General features: G+C 48.4%; 1 protein-coding gene across 1 annotated transcript; it reads right to left on the bottom strand.

Annotated features, from left to right (window-relative positions):
• Positions 1–1,898: 1,898 nt before the first annotated feature.
• On the bottom strand, positions 1,899–15,333 carry Dusp3 (dual specificity phosphatase 3). The gene is made up of 3 exons (XM_020180429.2): positions 15,092–15,333; positions 10,275–10,501; positions 1,899–5,846 (listed from the first exon to the last, which is right to left on the bottom strand). The coding sequence occupies exons 1-3, from the start codon at positions 15,214–15,216 to the stop codon at positions 5,641–5,643; spliced, it is 558 nt and encodes a 185-aa protein (XP_020036018.1). The 5' UTR covers positions 15,217–15,333; the 3' UTR covers positions 1,899–5,640.
• Between the last annotated feature and the right edge of the window lie 1,084 nt (positions 15,334–16,417).

Here is a 16,417-nt window from a genome sequence, read left to right on the forward strand (position 1 = left end):
ACTGTACCATACACACTGTACCATACTCACTGCCACTGTCCCCTCTGCCTGGAGGGCCTATCTGCCATCCTTGTGTGTTTGAAGAATGTCTGCCCTCATTCCACCCTCTGCTTCCCTTCCTCCTTCCCCTCTGGCACGTACCACTCACTAGGCTGACCCGGGGCCAGCTCGCCAAGTAGAAGATTTGTCTTTCTCCCTCTTCTTCCTGCCCTCTGCTTTGAAGGAACTGGAGATACTCGGTTATTTAGTGTTGCCTCTGGGTTAACTCATTTCAACGTAGACTTCAGAAGTGGAACCTCGTGCATTTGACCTTCTTATGGATAGCCAGCTCTTCGGAAGGCCAGAGCTCAGGCACTGGTTTTAAAAATTAGGTTCAGGCATGTCCACTTTCAACAAATGACAGAAATTGACAGGCCATAGGCATATTAAAAGAAAATGCAGTGACCATTCATAAGTATTGTTTAAAAATTCTGTGCACATCAAAGCAGCTGGGCCCTGTAAAATGGGCCAGTACAAAAACTGCAGTATATCATCCCCAGGGGGATGCTAGGTAGCTGTTAAGAGGAATGGGGCAGGCCAGACACCGATGGCTCACCCTGTAATCCTAGCTACTCAGGAGGCAGAGATCAGGAGGCTCAAGGTTCAAAGCCAGCCTAGGCAAATAATTTTTGAGTCTCTATCTTACAATACCCATCACAATAAAAGGGCTGGTGGAGTGGCTCAAGTGGTACAGGCATGAGGCCCTGAGTTCAAACCCCAGTGCCAGTAAAAAAGAAAAAAAAAATGAATAGGGCAGAACTATAGGCAATAATAACCCAAATACAATGTTAAGCAAAAGAAAAAAAAGCACAGAATGCCTTCTGTTTATGGGGGAAGGGTATCTCCATATACACACGTGTGTGCTTACAAATGCATGGGGGTTTTCTAGAAGGATGTAACAGCAGCTCAGGAACTTGCACTTGCCAGGCAGGTGCCATCAGCCCTTTCCACTTTCATTATTTTTCTAATAGGGCCTCCAATTTCTGCCCAGGCCAGGCTGGACCACAATCCTCCTATTTAAGCTCAAGTAGCTGGGATGACAGGCCTGAACCACCATGTCCAGCTATTGGTTGAGATAGGGTCTTGTGACCTTCCTGCCCAGGATGCCCTTGAACTGTGATCCTCCTCATCTCTGCCTCCAGAATAGCTAGGATTATAGGTGTGAGCCACCATACCCAGTTAGACTCACTTTTCATTTTATATTGCCTTTTATTTTATTGCATTTTATATTTTATAGTATCATCTTTTCAATTAAAATGTCTTAAAACTATACTTAAAAGATACTTTTACCAGTTTTATATATTAGTGTTTTCCTTAAGATATTGTGTAAAGATGCAAAGTGTGTGCTGTTGAAGGGATTAGACAAACAGTGAGCTGGTTTCGTTGTCTCATGTGACAGGGAGGAAGGTGACCCCTAGACAGGCTCTTTCTCTGCCCAAGGTGTTCTGTCTAGAAGAGAGGACATCTCACTTCTCTGACAGTTTCCACACAGAGAAGAAAGGGGCCTGGTGCTGAATAGTGGAGCTGCATGGGGGGAGGGGATGAATATATTTTAGGACTTCCCATTTACAGAGAACTCAAATCCTAAAATGCAACTCACTAGCTTCAGGCCAGGCCACCCAGAGATCACAGACCCCAATGGGATGTTCTTAGGAACACAAACCTTATGTCTCTCATTTGCGATGGGTTCTTCACCCAAGAACATTCCTTAATGAAGTTTCTGGTACTGGAGAGGTCCAAAAAAATCTACTGCAGAAATAAAATCACCTTGGAACTTAAAACCAGCTCAGTGGAGCTAATGATGAATATTTTTAAAAGAAAACACAAAGGAAATTGTGAAAAGAAGGACAAAAAGCCTATTTCTTTGTAAGGTAAGACATTTATTTTGGTTACAGTTTTAGTGTTTTAACACTTATCAGTGACATAACAGGCAGGCATTAAACTTGCCTTTTTTTTTTTTTTTCCAGTGCTGGGGATGTACCAGGGCTTCGTGCATACTAGGCCTGAGCTACAGCCTCAGCATGGCTTTTTTTGTTTTGTTTTGTTTTTTAACTAGTTTGATACCTTCCCCTTTTTTCGTCCAGAAAATCACTCTTTCACAAGTTACCCTAAAAGCTGGCAGGAGGTCAGCAGGAACAAATGTTAAGCTTCCAACCAATATGCTATCTCACCCTGAGCCAGCCTCTCTCTATTTTTTTTTTTTTTCTGGCAGTACTGGGGTTTGAACTCAGGCCTCAAGCTTGCTAGACACGTGCTCTACTGCTTGAGCTATTCCAGCCCTAGGAGAGACTCTTGACTGCAAGGACCTTCTTTTTTGGCTCTTCAGTGATTCCTGACACCAGTTTTATGACAAAGACAATTTCCCATGAGCAAAGTTCATATCTTTATATTTAAAATCAGTGCTTATTTTAATTAAAACATTAACATCTTAACATGAACACGCAGGAAAGGCACCAACACTCCCTTTCTAAACCATCCAGCACCACCTGCTGGCCACTACATTATTTCTCAAGCCTTCTAATTTCCTGGTGGTGCAAAATTCCAAGGGAAGATTCTTAGAGACCTTTACAGCGTGGGAGTCAAAAGCAGCTCAGAAGGTCTTTAGAAGTTAGAATTGATAGGTGTGGCTTATACTCAAGGTAACTCAGAGTGGCAGGGAAACAGACCAGTCTATGGAAAGGTAGACTGCTTTTAAGATCCAGAAGGAAAGCATTTGGTGCTCTAATTTTGCCTGGATGGGGCTCTGTTAGCCAAAGAAAGGGATCAGCTCTGGGGAGAAGGAAGAGGCACACTGAGTTCCTATTCCACCACTTCCCAGGGTAGAAGCTGTCCAGGAACGGCTCCCACTCACAGCTGGGCTCGTAATGGCTCTTACACAATACACTGGTATTTTACTTAAAGAACCAGAAGCTACATCTTGTGAAATGTGTGGTTTCTGGGACTAAAGACAATCAAGAAAGTTCAAGTTCTAGGCAAAGTAGCCCAAAGGAAAGGCAGTAATTTTCCCAACGATCTTCCCCACTCATAGCCTTCAAGAGGTGCTAATTAATTAGCCACACCAACCTACTAAGTGGCTGTGGCTATCCTGTGAGGTGACCACTGCCTGGGCATGGGAGGGGACCCAGCTCCAGAACCTCCTCCAGGAGGAGAGCAGAAAGCTCTGACTTAGGGCTGTCACCTGTCACCTGGACATTGTAACCACTCAAGGACACATGCTTTTCACTTCTTTCTCCAGGGCTGGGTCAAAGGCTGTCCTTGCACCTGGATGGTACCAGGAAGCTCGCTTCTAAGGGAAGAGTAGCACAGCAAAGGACAAACAGCTTCTGAGGGCATGGAGCCTGAAATCTTGCCTCTGCTCTGCCTTCAAGAGCTGGGCAACATTTAGGGTCCTGTCAATCGTCCTGAGCCCCAGTTTTTTTTTTTTTTTTTGTAATTCGATACATGAATAAGTACTGACAACTTTACACGGCTACTGTGAGGATCAAGTTAGATTAAGCAGGAAAGCCACCTGAAAAGTGTGAAGTGAGATGCACAGTTGAGTAATAGCCACATCTATCTAGACAACCTGGTATCTGGAAAAAAACAATAGATCCTAGTTGTTCAGGGCTGTTGTGGTCACAGGGAACTGGGGACAATAGCCATCAGGCTGTGTAGCACTGCTCCTGCTGTGCAGAGATCTTTACAATAGGGAGGGAGGCCGTAAGGTGGGTTGCTTCCCTTTATCCTAACTGGAAGCTCCCAGTCAACTCTGAAAAAGGCACATTCCCCACCAAGACACCTTAACACTACTGGATTGTAAATTTAAAGCTGAATTTTAAATGCTCAACAAAAATCCCTGATTTTTTTTTTTTTTTTTTACTTCAGGTCAAATCTTTGCAAGTGTTACTACATAAATTCAAGCCCCTGGGGGCCTGAACACCAGAACACCACCCTATATATATATGTACATATTTGACACTCAAAAATAGTTTAATTCCAAAAACTTTCATGAGACACCCTTGTGCTAGGTGCCACAGGGGCTTGGCTGAGGACCACCTCTATGTCCTGAGTGACCTTGAAGATAGAGAGCAATGCATGACTTTCCAGAAAAAGAAATGCATAATCCCATTGAGACTGTATTCAAAACAAAATTCCCATCTTCTGAAAAATGTGCATACACGTGAGGTCTAGTGCATTCCAGCACTGTCCTTGAAAAGTTCTTCAGAAGGTCTTTTTTTTTTTTTTTTTTTTTTTTTGTGGCACTGGAGTTTGAACTCCGGGCCTCATGTTTGCTAAGCAGATGCTCTAGTGAGCTACTCTGCCAGTCCTTTTTTTGTGTTGGGTAGTTTTCGAGATAGGGTCTCACGAACAATTTGTCTGGGCTGGCCTTGAACCGTGATCCTCCTGATCTCTGCTTCCTGAGTAGCTAGGATTACAGGCACAATCAGGTTATTTCTTTTTGTCTGTCTGCTCTAACACCATTAAAGGATCTATGTAGATGCTCTGCCATGTCTCATTTCTTCCCAGCTGAGTCACTCCAGGGCTCCTGTACTGGCACCAGAGAGCCATCAGAGCCTCCTGTAAGTGGGCAGGGTGAGTACAGGGACCTTCAATCCTCTGCTGTTCCCTGGCTGCGTGTGGAGAGGCACACCCTTCACAAGCATACCCATGTATACACACCATAATTGGCTAACTTCCTCTTTCTGTTCTTGAAATGGCAACGGGGACAAAAAGCAGTTAGCATGAGTGGCCTGGGCTTGCCAACACTATAATTCAGGACAAAACCCTTATAATTCTCCAAATGTTGGGGGTTTTAAATAGGCTGGACCTCAACACCCTGTTTTCAAAAAAAGAAAAGAAAACCAGGCCCAAAGCATCACTCTCCTAACAAGTGAAGGAATGATCGGTCCAGGGGAAAATTCCAAAGCAGCAGATTCAAAACTCAAGCTTTCCAAAGAGCCATATTTAAAAAATTCTATAGATTTAGGAGAGCCTCCAGGAGAATGTGTTTGCCCACGAAGGGCCTCTTTGTGTGGCATCTTTGCTCCTATGAAAAGAATTCAAATGCAGCCTCTCCATGGGAATTTCTACCCACCAGTGACTGATACGCCTGGCCCAGCTTCCCACCTCCAACCTCATGGCTGCCTCTGCTAAAGGGCAGGGTGGGGAAGGCTGTGGGACCAGGTGACACACTTGGTGGGGAGAGAGGGACCTGTGTTTGCATAGCTCCTTAACTAGGCTCAAGGTGCCAAGGTCTCCATCAGGAGTGAAGGGAGTGAGGTCATGAGGAGCCCCTGTGGGGTCTCAGCCTTACACCCCACAGACCTTGTGCCCTGGGCCCTGAAGAGGCACATATGCCACAGGCCTTTCCTGCTGAGCCCCCACCTCAGGGACAGGACATAAATTACAGGACAGGACAACTAGGGAACAAGAATGCCCGCCTTGGCATGCTTCTTTATGTACTCCCCTGGGGTGACGTGGCCCAGGGCTGTGTGAGGACAGATGTGGGCAAGTGCCTAGTGACGTTGGGAGCAAGTACACTGTGTTTCCTAAACATGGCGGCTCGGGATACCCTCAGCCAGGGCCTCCCTGTCAGACCTCTGGGGAAGAGGTAAAAGCACCCTAGAGTTTCAACTTGCCCTCCTTGAAGAGTCTGTCATTGAGCTGGCACAGTTGGGCCAGGAAACCATCGTTAGGGCCAATCTCACGGTTCTGCCTCACAATGCTCAGAGCAGACTTGACGTCCATCTTCTGTCGAATCATGAGGTACGCGATGACTAGAGTTGGGGAGCGGCTGTACCCCTCGCGGCAGTGGACGAGCACCCGGCCTGTAAGAAACCAGGGAGATGCAGTAAGCTGGAGACACCTGGGCATACCACAATGCCTATGAAACCCTTACAGAAAAAGGAAGTTAAAAGCATAATTTGATCTTATGAAAGTGTAAGTACCCATCAGGGTGGCCAAAATGACAAAGATGGAAAACAAAGGTGAGTGGGTGGGTGAAGGGGTGGAGCACCTAGGACTGTTCTGTGTGGCTGGGGGCAGGGGAGGACATGAAGAGGGGTGACCACCCGGGAACACTGAGGCAGCATCTGACCAAATCAAACATGTGCATCCCCTACAGATAGCAATGGTCCTCAGCCCATGCCCCATAAGAACTGAAAGACACCTACCAGAATGTTCGTAGGCAGCGCTAAGCAATATGGATGAATAACAACGGAACAGATGAATAAAACAAGAATGAACAATTTATAACTGACCCTCCCTGATGCAGCCTCCTCCCACATCCAGACTTTATCCCCCCACTCCAGACACACTATGTGTCTTTTTCACTCCTTTATTGTCACCTCCCCACTGAAACATAAGGTACAGAGGGCAACACTTTGCCCTCTGTTGCAGGCCCAGCACTAGGGGACTATCAGCAGAGGTCACTGTGAGCAAAGCAGCATAAGCAACGTGAGCCACAAGCCCTGGCTTCTTTCTAATACCATCCCCTCCCCCCAGAGTGCTTAATTTAGGTCCTTGTCATCTCTCACTTGTGCCCCCGCAGCCCCTCCATCCTCACCACTGCCAATCCACACTCTACCCAGCAGCAGGAAGGATTTTTTCTAACATACAAATCTGACCTGTCACCACTTGCAGGGTGAAGTCCAGTCTCCAAAGCATGGCTTACGAGGCCAACTGTCACAGCAGAGACATCTTTTCTCACCTCAGTGCCTTTCTTCTTCCTTCTATCTGAAACACCTTTCCCCTCCTACAGCCTCATCTCCAAGATTCCAGTTCAAGCAGTTCTTTTGTCAGCACAGGGGTTTAAAACCCAAATCTGTGAAGCCATCTAAACCTAGATTTAAATTTTAACTTGCTAGTGGTGATGGTTAAATGTGTCAACTTGGTTAATCTACGGAGCCCAAATACTTGTTCCAACACTAATCCAGATATTGCTGTGAAGATTTTCTGCAACTGCAATTAACATCTGCAATCAATGGACTTTAAGTGAAAGAGATTACCCTTGAGAGTGTGGTGGGCCTCACCCAATCAGTTGGAATCCTTAAGGACAAAAACTGAGGTTTCCTGGAGAAGAAATTCTGCCTCAGGACTGTAACATGGGAAGCCTGCTTGAGTTACCACCCTGCTGGCCTTCCCTATAGAGTAGAGTCTTGTCATCCTAACAATCACACGAGCTACTTCCTTAAATGAAATTGTATGTATAAATTTATATATATATATCTCAATACCGTACTCTTCCCTTATCTTTGGGTTTGCTCTCCACAATTTCAATAACCCATGGTCATTGGTGATCAGAAAATGTGAAATAGAAAATTCCAGAAATAATCAGTTCCTAGGTTTTAAATCTTTGCTGTTCTGAGTGCTGTGATGAAACTGACACGATTTGGCTCCATCCCTTTGTCAGCATTTCCACACTGTATACACTATCCCAATTGTCAGCCCCGAGGTAGCAACAGATCGGCTGTCGTGGTATTACAGTGCTTGTGTTCAAGTAAACCTCATTTTCCTTAATGATGGCTTCAAAGCACGAAAGTAGTGATGCCCGAGAGGCATAAAACAGAGGAGGAAGGTGAGCTTTGGTGGCACGTGGTAATGCTGAGGCCACAGAGAAGAAAGCATAGGGTTTAGTACCATCTGCAGTTTCAGGCCTGAGGATAATCAAGAAATCAATACAAAAAATATGCATGTAGTAAGTCCTGTGTATGTGAACATGCATGTTTTCTACTGGCTCTGTCTTTCTGGAGCACCCTTCTCTGGCATGGACTCCATGACTCACCTAACCTCACTGTGCCTTGGTTTTTCTCCTCCATGTGAACAAGGTGGTTAGGAGATCAAGACGAGACAGAAAGCCCTAGGCTGGGTGCCAGGCACACACGAGCATCAGTGTGCGTTACCCAATACTAGGGGTCCCTAATGACCCCTGGCACATGTGTTCCTACAGCACCCCGGCGCTGTGTCGGCAATGCACAGATTGCCCTCCTCCTGTAGAGGAGGGGCAAGAACTCAGTGGGGGGGACAGATGCCCTGTAATCTTGCATACATTAGACACTCAACTATCTGCTGATGCTGTGAGGGGTTAGCCATGAGCACCTCCTCACGGCCCAAGGTCAAAGAATGTTTTTTCTGCTCCCATTGCCCTATCCCAAAACACCCAGCAGCTCCCAAATCAAGAGTGGCCACTTTTTGGTCCGTTCACTCTCTGGCCGTTATACCCAAAGCATTCACAGCAAGGCTTCCCCTGCTCCCACCTGGGAATGGACCCTCTGCAGAGCAGCAGCGTTTCCACTTGGGACATGCTCAGTGCACCCATGGCACACACAGCCCACCCTATCTCCAGGCCCAGCCCACAAACCACCTCCCCTGCAAGTCTCCCTTGACCTGCCCATACCATTGACTGCTCCCTCCCCCAGTACCCCCAGCCATCCCTGGCTCTCAGCGGTGATGAGTCCCTGCTCCCCCGATCCTTGCACACATTGGAGGCCAGTGCACTTCTGCCAACCCACTCACCTGATAGATCTTAGAAACATTTCCAAATGGCATTAGTGTCATGAATGCCACAATCATTTGCAGCGCACCTCCTATAGAACACACCTGATGCTGGTGAGACAGCCAGAGGGCAGGCTTCATGGAAGAAGCGACACTATGCCCAGTGCTAAAGCACAAAGTAGAGTTTTCCAGAGGACAGGAAAGAAAGAGGCAGAAAGGGCTTTCCAGACTGGAGACTCAGCCCATCTGGACGAAGGCAGAAGGTCAAAGAAAGTCAGGGTGTGTCCCAGGTTGTCTGGGTTCTCTGGATGCCAATCGCTATCACAGAGAAGAGCAAAGTCCATCCTCCTTACTGGGCCCCTGGTTCTCCATCCATACAGCTCAGTGCAAGTGGAGGAGAGGGGGAGTTGGGGAGGAGGATGACAGTGACCATGAGGGACCATGAAGGGCATGACACTAGGGTCTGCACTTTCTCCAGTCAATAAAACTTTTTCCCAAGCCAAGAACGTGTGCTGGGCACCCAGTAGTCTAGGAAACGCTACTGGAATCATTTCGACAGGGAGGTTGCTGGGCCCGAGAAACATCCAGGCTAATCACACATCCTAAGAGGCCACTTCCAGCCCGTGAAGGAGAGAGAATTGAAGAGCTAAAAGCAGAAAGGGAAAGGGCCCAGCCTACTCAGCTGATATCTGTCCTGTGGCCTTCTAGAATTTCTCCTGGGAATGCCTTGTCTGACCGCCAGCCCTGAGATGCCTCTCCATCAGTCCTCCTTCTGTCAGAAGCTGCAAGAGCACTTAAATGGTGGCTGGAAGATTTGACCTGTGAGCTGTAGTCTGCCAACCCCCAGTCTCAGCCAGTCACAGCTGCCCCATTTCCCCTGGCCAGGTGTCCTCATGAGAGCCTAGCCAAGGAGAGGGGTTGGGAGAAGTTCTGGGGGACAGCTCACTTGCTCCTAAAGGGACAGAAACAAGAGCAAGAAATTGGTGCATTCTGTCTGTCTGGGGTGTGGTGACCGGATCCCATCTTGAGACTATGAGGAGAGGAACCCAACACTGAAAATGGCAGAGAGAGAGGGTGAAAGAGCCTGGAGCAGATGCCACCAATGAGCTACTCAATCAGCCCCAACACCTAGGAGTACTGAGGTTTCCAGTACTGGAATTTGAACTCAGGGCCTTGTGCTTGCAGGTATGCTACCACTTGAGTAACACCCCAGCCCTTTTTGCTTTAGTTATTTTTCAGATAGGGTCTGGTGCTTTTGCACTGGCCAGCCTAGATCTTGATCCTCCTACTTATGCCTCCTGTGTAGCTGGGGTCACAGATGAGCTCCATCTCAACTGACTTATTGATTGAGATAGGGGATCTTACTAGCTTTTTGCCCGGGCTAGCTTCAAACCACAATCCTCCTGGATCTCTGTCTCTCACACAGCTGGGATTACAGGCACAAGCCACCACACCCAACCCTCAGGACTACTTGTCATGGGTAATAATAAATCTTCCTCATCATTAAAGCTGTCTGAGTTGGGGGTGGGAGGGGCAAGTGGCTGGGAATCAAGCTTTGACCAAAGTCAAATCAATGGTAAGAACGCCGGCTGCCATTGTGTGAAAGAGAGAGCTGAAGAGCATGTGCAATGTGGGGCCACTTGTCAGCCAGCCAGGCAAGCAGAGAGAAACCTCAAGCTCTCAGTTATTCACCACGGGGGCTGAGAAAAAAAGAGGGGACCTGCTGGGATTCCCCACGGTTCCCCGGGTGGCAGGCTCCTTACCGTTCTTCTGGGCCAGTGCCTGGTCAATGAAGTCTGAGGCCCTTTCAAAATAAGCACTGAGGTTGAATTCCTGTGTGTCGTTGGCCTTGATGCCTAGATAGGTGATGCCAGAGTCCTTGTAGAAGTTGGCATTGGTGTTGACGTGCATGAAGGACCTGCCCTCGGCCGCGTTCAGGACGTGGGTGATGCCCAGTTTCTGCAGCTTGGGGATGTCCTGAGCTACAGACCTGGACAGGAGACAGTAGCAGAGTGTGACAAACTGACCCACTGCAGCCCCAGAGGAGGAAGATGGAGTAGACTCTAAGCCTCTTGGCAAAGCAAGGAACCTTCTATGTGCTGGCCCCTGCTAGCTTCTCCAGCCTCGTCTTATGACCTCCCACTTCGTCTTGCTCCAGCCATATCCAGTTACCAGCGGCTTCCCCAAATAGACTGATGGTGTCATACCCACACTGTGCCCTGTGCCATCCTTGCCCACCTTCTCTGTAGGCATGCACCCTCTCATCTTTCGCCACCCTCTGCACTATGTCCTCGTCTCCCTCCATTTCCTGTGGCATCAGGATTCCTATACCGTGGTGGTGGTGGTGGTAGAGCAAACTCTAAAAATAGATTTGGAATGGCACTGACACAAACACACACACACACACACACACACACACGCACACATGTGCAGGCATGTGGACCAATGGAACAGAATAGAAGACCTAGAAATAAACTCACATAGCTACAGCCATCTGATTTTTGACAAAGATGCCAAAAATCTATGTGGGAGAAAAGACAGCCTCTTCAACAAATGGTGCTGGGAAAACTAGATATCCACATGTAGAAGACTGAAACCAGATTCCTCTCACCCTGTACAGAAATCAACTCAAAACGGATCAACACTCTCAATGTGAGATCTGAAACTTTGACATGATTACAGGAAAAATAGGGAAAATATTTGAAGAGCTAGGCACAGTCAGTGACTTTCTGAATAGGACTCCAATTGCTCAGGAAATAAGAATAAGAATTGACAAATGAGACAGGGTGCTGGTGGTGCACACCTGTAATCCTAGCCACTTAGGAGGCAGAGATCAGCTCAGGCAAATAGTTTGTGAGACCCTATCTCCAAAATACGCAACACAGAAAAAGGGCTAGTGGAATGGCTCAAGAGGTAGAGTGACTGCCTAACAAGCATGAAGCCCTGAGTTTAAACCCCAGTACCTCCAAAAAAAGTGACTGAATCAAATTGAAAAGCTTTGCATGCCAAAGGAAACAATTACCAGAATGAAGATACAACCTACAGAATGGAAGAAAATCTTTGCCAGATATTCATCAAAGGATCGATATCCAGAATATATAAAGGACTTCGAAAACTAAAACTAATCACCAAAGGAACAAATAACCCAATTAATAAATGGGCAAATGAATTTAAGAAGTACAAATAGCAAATAAATGCATGAAGAAATGGTCAACATCCTTACCCACAAAAGGAAATGCAGATCAAAACAACATGGCTTCTACTCATCCCAGTCAGAATGGTTATCATCAAGAAAACAAATGCTGGCAAAGGTGCAGGGGGGAAGGGACCCCTGTACACACGGTGGGAACGCAGCTTAGCGCAGCCACTATGGAAATCTGTATGGAAGATCCTCAAACAACTAAAACCAGAATCACCATACGATCCTGCTACACCACTCTTAGGCATATTCCTGAAGGGCTGTAAGTCAGCACACTCTAAATCGGGACCCCTGCACACCCATGTTTACTGCAGCCGCATTCACAACAGTCAAGCTATGGACTCACCTAGGTGTCCATGAATGGATGAATGGACGAAGACAATGTGGTACATACACACAATAGAGTACTATTCAGCCATAAAGAAGAATGAAACTATGCCATTTGCAAGAAAATGGATGGAACTGGAGAACTTCATATTAAACAAAATAAGCCAGAGTCAAAGACAAATGTGGTGTGTTTTCTCTCATCTGCGAACAATGACATGAAAATAAAAGGGAGACTGTTGGGGGGACACTAGCGTGAAGGGGGAGAGGAAAAGGTGAGAGTGATGGGCGGGCGAACATGATTGAAGTACTTTACATGCATTTGTGGAAATAGAAGGATGAAACCCATTAAAATTGTAAAACAAAAGGGGAGTAAGAAAGAGAAATAGAGGGTGAATTTGATCAAAGCACATTATATGCATGTGTGAGACATCACAATAAGACCCCTCTGTATAATTCATATACACCAACAAAAAAAGAGGGGCTTTGGAGGGCAGGGTCATGGTGACACACTCCTATAATCCCAGCACTTGGAATCATGAGTTCAAGGACAGCCTGGATTACATTGTGAGTCTGAGGGTAGCCTGGACTACAGAGTGAAACCATGTCTCACAAAAACAACAAAACAACCCAAGGCATAGGCTCTGAAGCCCTATTTCCTGGTTTCTGAATCCAGCCCTACCACTTACCTGCCAGGCAACTCTAAGCAAGCCAGGTAACCTTTCTAGGCTTCAGTTTCCCAATCTGTAAGATGGGGACAATAACGGTGCCTACTGACTGGCATGGTTATGAGAGTTAAAGGAGCCGTTCTGCTGACAACCTGACCCCACAGCAAGCGCTACTGTTCCAACACGGGATGTCTGCTGAGAGATACAGCCATGAACTCCTTCAAGGACGTCTTTCTCCCCAGCACCTGCTGTGGATGCTGGCACAAATTAGGTGCTCCATGAATATGTAGTCAAGGAGTGAACAGCCCTCCCCCACCCAAGGCTCCTTCCTGCCACACCCCATGTGCTTGAGCCAGAGGTTATAAAACAGCTCATCAGAGTGGCCAAAGGGCCCCTTTATGTCACCTCACAACACCATCCCAACTCAAACAGCAGCTTGTCCTTTCTAAAGTGGCACCTCCCATGTGATCTCATTTGCCCAGGTGAGAAGGAAAGGATGGCAGTGTCCACAGTGAACAGAACCTAAACTCTGGCCGTACGGGGCAGACGGGGAGAGGTGGGTGTGCTCACATGGGCTGCTGAGCTGAGCTGGAAGAGCTTTCTCCTGATACCCAGCCCTGCTGCAATCTTCCACCTCCCTCCGCCTCTCATGCCACATCAACTGCAAAACCTGAGACCCAGAAACTGCACTGACACAGGCTCAACCTCTGCCCTGGGAGGATGTGGGTAGAGCCCTGATTTTGTTCAGGGGCTCCCCACGTGTGGGGGAGCCCGTCTTCTCAGTACTAAGGGGTTCAGTTAATACTCTCCTGGCCAAGTCAAGTTGGATTTGCATAGCAGGCAAGGGATGAGTTTTCTATGTCGGATATCACACCTGCCACTCTGGCTACCAGCAGGCATTTATGACCTCAGTTTCCATTTGGGAAACAGATACAGCTGAATGCACCAAACTGCCCCAGCAAGCAGGTTCCCAAGGCTGGCAAGCCTGCTCTTAGGTAGTTAGTGTGGGGAAGGTTTTCCTACAATTTTGCAGTCACTGGGCCTTTGGGTGACACTCAGGACACAGCACAGGATTGTAAATAAACACTGGCTGACAAATAGAACACAGGTCACTCTCGATCATCTCCCTTTCTCTAATTTCAATAGGCAACAAATTTACCATCATGATTAAACTCTGCTCACACAGGGTCACTATTGTGAATGGCCACTGTACAGTGTCTGACACACAGTAGGTGGTCAGGATGGTAAACGAATGATGGCATGGATGAGACAACCCTGAGAGGCTGGGACCTGTCTTATGAACCCCTGTAGTTCCACAATCCCACCCCACCCTGGGCAGTCCTTGGCAGGTTAAGCAGCAGGTCGTAGGTGCAGGACAGGAAATGCACACATGAAAAAGACATTGACCCTGTCTCACAATCTCTCACCCTCCCGGAGTTACCACTTCCTCCTATGCAAAACAAGAGGAGGGTTTAGTTGCTAGTTTTTGACACGAATTCCTTTGGCTGGGCCTGTGGAGCTTAGGACTTTTATTATCTGGCTGAAAATCCAGCCTAGCCCTCCCCAGGTGGTAGGACACACTAATCTATTTTTTCCTCTGGCTGATAACCCAGCAGCTCTCAGAATGGTTAATGCTGGTGTTCTCTGCTGCTGAGAAATTCTCACTAGTAGCTCGAGTAACAGAAAGATGAGACGATCTGGTAAGAACTCCTAAGTGATAAATGTATCTCCTGGTGGTGAGAAGATTCAGAGCCTTTTCGAGGTGATGGCTCAGGCCCTTTGTGGAGTTTAATCAGTTTTATTTATCCCATCTAAATCAAGCTCTATCTGGAAGGTGGGGGAAGGGGCCAGGAAACCCCTGGCCCAGGTCTCTACTCCCTAATCTGGGCCTAAAGGCTAGAGAAAGTTCCACGCCTGGATTGTGACGTCAGCCTGTTGCCATGGCAGCGAAGACAGACATTCCGCGGTGACCTCACTGCAGAATCAGGCAGCTGTCACATGACGCGCGGGGAGGAGACCGGCCCAGGGACAGAGGGCCACCTGTTTAAGTGAACATGGTAGCCTCGACCCCGCCCAAAGCTGCACCCGAAGCGGGTGGTGGATGAGGGCCAGGCGGGGCACCCCATGGTCTCTGTGCACCCCGCAACCCGGAAGGATCCCGGCTGCCTGGCCGGGATCCAGCCTCAGGCTCCACGCGCGGGAGTGGGCGTCGACTCCAGCCCCAGCCCCTGCTCTTGCTCCGGCTGTTGAGGGGACCGCGCCCCACCCAGGATACACACACACACACACACACACGCACACTCGTGCCTCACGATGTCCCCATCCCAGCCCGTGGGTGGGCGGGACGGCCGTGGAGGGGCAGCTGGGCCGATCCGCCAGGGAGACTCACGCGTTGCCCACGTAGATCCTCGGGGTGACCTCGTTGCAGGGCTGGCTCGGGAGGCTGTAGCAGCCACTGCCGTCCGAGAGCAGGTCGTTGAGATCTTGCACAGAGAGCTCCAACGGGCCCGACATGGTGGCGGCGGGGCCCTGCGCGCGGGGCAGGAGCGATCGAGGGGAGAGTGACCGGGTCAGCTGGGCGGGGCGGCCGAGCCCGGAGTCGCCGTCCCGCCCCGGGGGCGGACCCGCGGGGCGCGGGAAGCTGCGGAGCGCTGGGCGCTGCGCGGGGCCACCGCGCTGCTCTGCGCGCACGATGCGCGCCACCGGGCGCCCGGCCCACGCTCCGCAGGACCCCGGGCGCGTCCCCGGCGGAAACGCCGCCACCCTGCAGCGTCAGGGGCTCCTCCCATCCTCAGCTAAGACCGTCTCCACGTCTTAATAAACTGGGAAGTGCAGAAACTTCCTTCACGGAATCAATTACAGAGTGCCATAAATGGTCGTGTAGATGGGGGAGGCGGGTTTGTACACCGTGGTGGTGCTTTTTCAGGATGACAGGGACAGCCCGATTCTGCTATGAACTCTAACTCGCCCTACTGCGGATCAGCCCCGATTGTCAGAGATGAAAATCTCTCCCCCCACCCACTGCTGAATCAGTGCACACCGGGCCCACCTTGGGATCCTTTCCAAGGTCAAAGTCTGAGAAGCCCTGCTCTGGAGCACATGCGCTTTCAACTACACTGAGAGTCACTTCAGCACTGTAGCTTTTGCCCTATAAAGCCAGACTTGGAGTTCTGACACCCAGGAATTCCTTAACCTCTCTGAGCCTATTTACTGAACATTAAAAAAAATGGGGGGGGGGGGGAGTAAAAATACAGATTGAGCTTCCGGAATTTGGAAATCCAAAATGTTCCCAAATCTATAACTTTTGAGTAGTGTGGACATTCCACAAGTGGAAAATTCTACACCTGATCTTCTGTGACAGGTCACAGTCAAAATGTAGCTGCACTAAAAATAATGTACAAAATTACCTTCAGGCTATGTGTACATGAAACATAAATGGATTTTGTATTTCGACTTGGGTCCCATTCCCTAAATATCTTGTTACGTAGATTAAATATACCCCAATCCAAAACACTTCTGGTCCCAAGCATTTCAGATACAGGCTACTCAGTACCTAACGCCTAGGGTTCTTGGAAAAATTAAATGTGACCTTTAAGAAAAGTGCCCAGCTAGGTGATACACACCTGCAATCCCAGCATTCAGGAGACTAAGGCAAGAGGAGCATGCCAGCTGGGGAAAAAGTTATGGAGACCCCATTTCAACCAATAGTTGTGCA

Source organism: Castor canadensis, chromosome 11, assembly GCF_047511655.1.
Source record: "Castor canadensis chromosome 11, mCasCan1.hap1v2, whole genome shotgun sequence".
In the NCBI taxonomy this organism is placed as follows: Eukaryota; Metazoa; Chordata; class Mammalia; order Rodentia; family Castoridae; genus Castor; species Castor canadensis.

Excerpts from the sequence above, each read along its gene's own strand:
- Dusp3 (XM_020180429.2), bottom strand. The coding sequence starts at position 15,216 with ATGTCGGGCCCGTTGGAGCTCTCTGTGCAAGATCTCAACGACCTGCTC. Across the intron at positions 10,502-15,091 it reads AGGATCTACGTGGGCAACGC|GTCTGTAGCTCAGGACATCC; the intron begins GTGAGTCTCCCT and ends TCTCCTGTCCAG. Across the intron at positions 5,847-10,274 it reads GGCACTGGCCCAGAAGAACG|GCCGGGTGCTCGTCCACTGC; the intron begins GTAAGGAGCCTG and ends GGTTTCTTACAG.